The 2,674-nt window shown below is 45.0% G+C and overlaps 1 protein-coding gene across 1 annotated transcript in view; it reads left to right on the forward strand.

The window, feature by feature from the left end:
• The first annotated feature begins 252 nt into the window (after positions 1 to 252).
• Positions 253 to 2,674, forward strand: part of SLC26A3 (solute carrier family 26 member 3) — a 15,927-nt gene continuing 13,505 nt past the window's right edge. Inside the window, exons 1-5 of the mRNA XM_042792631.1 lie at positions 253 to 383; positions 1,176 to 1,315; positions 1,427 to 1,537; positions 1,628 to 1,785; positions 2,547 to 2,674. The exon at positions 2,547 to 2,674 is cut by the window's right edge and continues 37 nt beyond it. Coding sequence (XP_042648565.1) covers positions 253 to 383; positions 1,176 to 1,315; positions 1,427 to 1,537; positions 1,628 to 1,785; positions 2,547 to 2,674 — 668 coding nt within the window. The remainder of the gene's footprint in view (positions 384 to 1,175; positions 1,316 to 1,426; positions 1,538 to 1,627; positions 1,786 to 2,546) is intronic.

Genomic DNA, 2,674 nt, shown 5'->3' on the forward strand with positions numbered 1-2,674 from the left:
AACACTGCCCTGCAGTGGGAGGAGGAGGAGGGCAAGAGATCACCTTGGCAAAGTGAAGTGGGTGTCTCAACCATCTCGCTTTTGATCTTCAAAGGTGGTAACGCCCAGTTTGGAGTTCACTCATCTATGCTACATCTACATGTACCACAGTACATAAGGAGCTAACCCTGTTCTTCATTTCAGGTTTTTAAGTGACTGAGGCCAGAGAGAAGCACACACAAGTTGCCATCCTCACCTGACATTTCAGGAGAAATGGTTGAGCCTGTGGGCAACCACTATGTTGTAGCTAGACCTGTGTACTCAGAGAATTTGTTCAATGAAGAGCATGAGAAATTGCACAGATGCCATAAGACCTTTTGGGATCATCTGAAAGTATATTTTCGGTAAGGAGATTATTTATTTTTTTAAAAATATGTATCTAAGAAACAGCCTGAACTAACGTTCTCAGCATGACAACTTCCATCTCAGATTCCAACAAATCAAATGAAAACTCATTAACCAAATGCGATGTCAGACTTTTCTAAAGAATTTTAGCTTCTGTGACCATTAAAAGTCTACCAACAGTTGTATCCCAGGCAGCTTTTCTTTTCCTGGGAATTTGGCAGCATAGACTTCAGGGATACCTTATTGTGGCCCTTCAATACTTAAAGGGGGCTTAAAGAAAGATGCAAACAAACTTTTTAGTAGGGCTTGTTGTGATAGGACAAGGGGTAATGGTTTTAAACTAAAAGAAGGTAGATTCAGACTAGACATAAGTAAGATATTTTTCATGATGAGAGTGGTGAAACACTGGAACAGGTTGCCCGGAGAGGTGGTAGATGACCTATTCCTGGAAACATTCAAGGTCAGGTTGGACAGGGCTCTGAGCAACCTGATCTAGTTAAATATGTCGCTGCTTATTGCAGGGGGGTTGGACTAGATGGCCTTTAAAAGTCCCTTCCAACACAAACTATTATATGGTTCTATTAAAATTCTGGTTGGAAGGGATCTCTGGAGGCCACTGGGTCCTCCTTGAAGCACAGCTGGCAGAGAAGGTTGATCAGGGCTATGTCTAGGTGAGATTTTGACCTCTGGCAGCCTGAACCTGAATCCTTCCCCATCATTTCCTCTCTGAGGACAGTCTGCGACTCAGCCAACCTGTTCACCGACAGCTCTGTCCTCTTGTGTCTTTACAGCTGCTCCCCGCAAAGGGTTAAAAAAATGGCCTTGGGTTTGTTTCCCATCCTCTCGTGGCTGCCAGCATACCGCTTCAGGGAGTGGATCCTGAGTGACATCATCTCGGGCATCAACACAGGGCTGGTGGCTGTCTTGCAAGGTACTTCTGGCACACGTGTGCTCTGGCACGGCCTGCCGGGCTGGGGCCAAAGGACCTGCTGGCTCCAGCCAGCAGCTCACACCTCGCCTTCCCCGCACTCTGTCCTCACAGGTCTCGCCTTTGCTTTGCTGGTGAACGTCCCCCCCGGTTATGGACTCTATGCGGCGTTTTTCCCTGTCCTGGTCTATTTTATCTTTGGCACATCCAGACACATCTCGGTGGGTAAGTTGAGGCACGCCAACCGCCCTCCTCGCTGGTGAAGAAGTACGTGCTGCCCCTTCAGGTCTCTAATGAACGCCTTGTGCTGCTCAGGTCCCTTCCCTGTCCTGAGCCTGATGGTGGGAGGAGTCGTCGTCAGGCTGGTCCCAGATGATGGTGCTGGAAATGGCACTTCCACAAATATCTCAGCAATAAATGAAGAGAGGGTGATGGTGGCTGCATCTGTAACCGTTCTTTCTGGGGTTTTTCAGGTTGGTAAACATGCGTGTCCGCCCACACACTTCTATATGCTTGAATATGAATAGATGGATAGCGGACTGACCTTCCTCTGGTTTCTGCTGGTGTACTCACCAAAGTAATTCTCTTCCCACATAACCAACCCTGGCTCATTGATTAAGAGACATCTGCCCCTCTGCAGTGACCAGGCACTGATCCATGCTGTTAAATCCCTGCTTTTACCCAGATGTGAGCCTACAGCCAACACAGCTGCACCCCACCTACAGCAAAAAACAATCTGCCAGCCAGTAGTTGTGAGAGTAATGTGAATGGTGCAGACGCACCAAGGGGAATAAAAGCTCTGTCTCATCATAGTAAAATATTTGGATTTGCCTTAAAAAAAAAAAAAAAAACAAACTAATTTGTCCTTACTTCCTAATATAGAATTCCTACAGTTCCTTCCTTCATAACGTATTAATATGTTTGTGCTTCATGAAACACTGGTGTCATATGAAAATATGGGTACTGAAAACCCTAAGACTAAGGAGGTTTATTTTAGCTATAAAATAAAAGGAATAGGTTTTAACTGCTCTAGCAACTGCTGTTACTAGTCTTATGCCCCCTGTTGCTAACTCTCAACTTTTATTGCAAGTCTGCTGACAGTATGTTCCTTAATCCCTGGATGTATGGGGTTAGGTGAAAATCTTTGTTTCCATTAAATATGATTGTCTTTGTTGCAGAGATTGCTTAAAAGCATGAATGAATCTCACTGACGTGTGGTCATTTTGCATTTCAGCTGCTTTTGGGAATTCTCCAGTTTGGATTCATAGTTATTTATCTATCACAATCATTAATCAGCGGTTTTACAACTGCTGCAGCTATCCATGTTGTGGTATCTCAGCTGAAATTCATGCTTCAACTACC

The sequence above is a fragment of the Tyto alba genome, unplaced genomic scaffold, assembly GCF_018691265.1.
Source record: "Tyto alba isolate M040663 unplaced genomic scaffold, T.alba_DEE_v4.0 Super-Scaffold_2, whole genome shotgun sequence".
In the NCBI taxonomy this organism is placed as follows: Eukaryota; Metazoa; Chordata; class Aves; order Strigiformes; family Tytonidae; genus Tyto; species Tyto alba.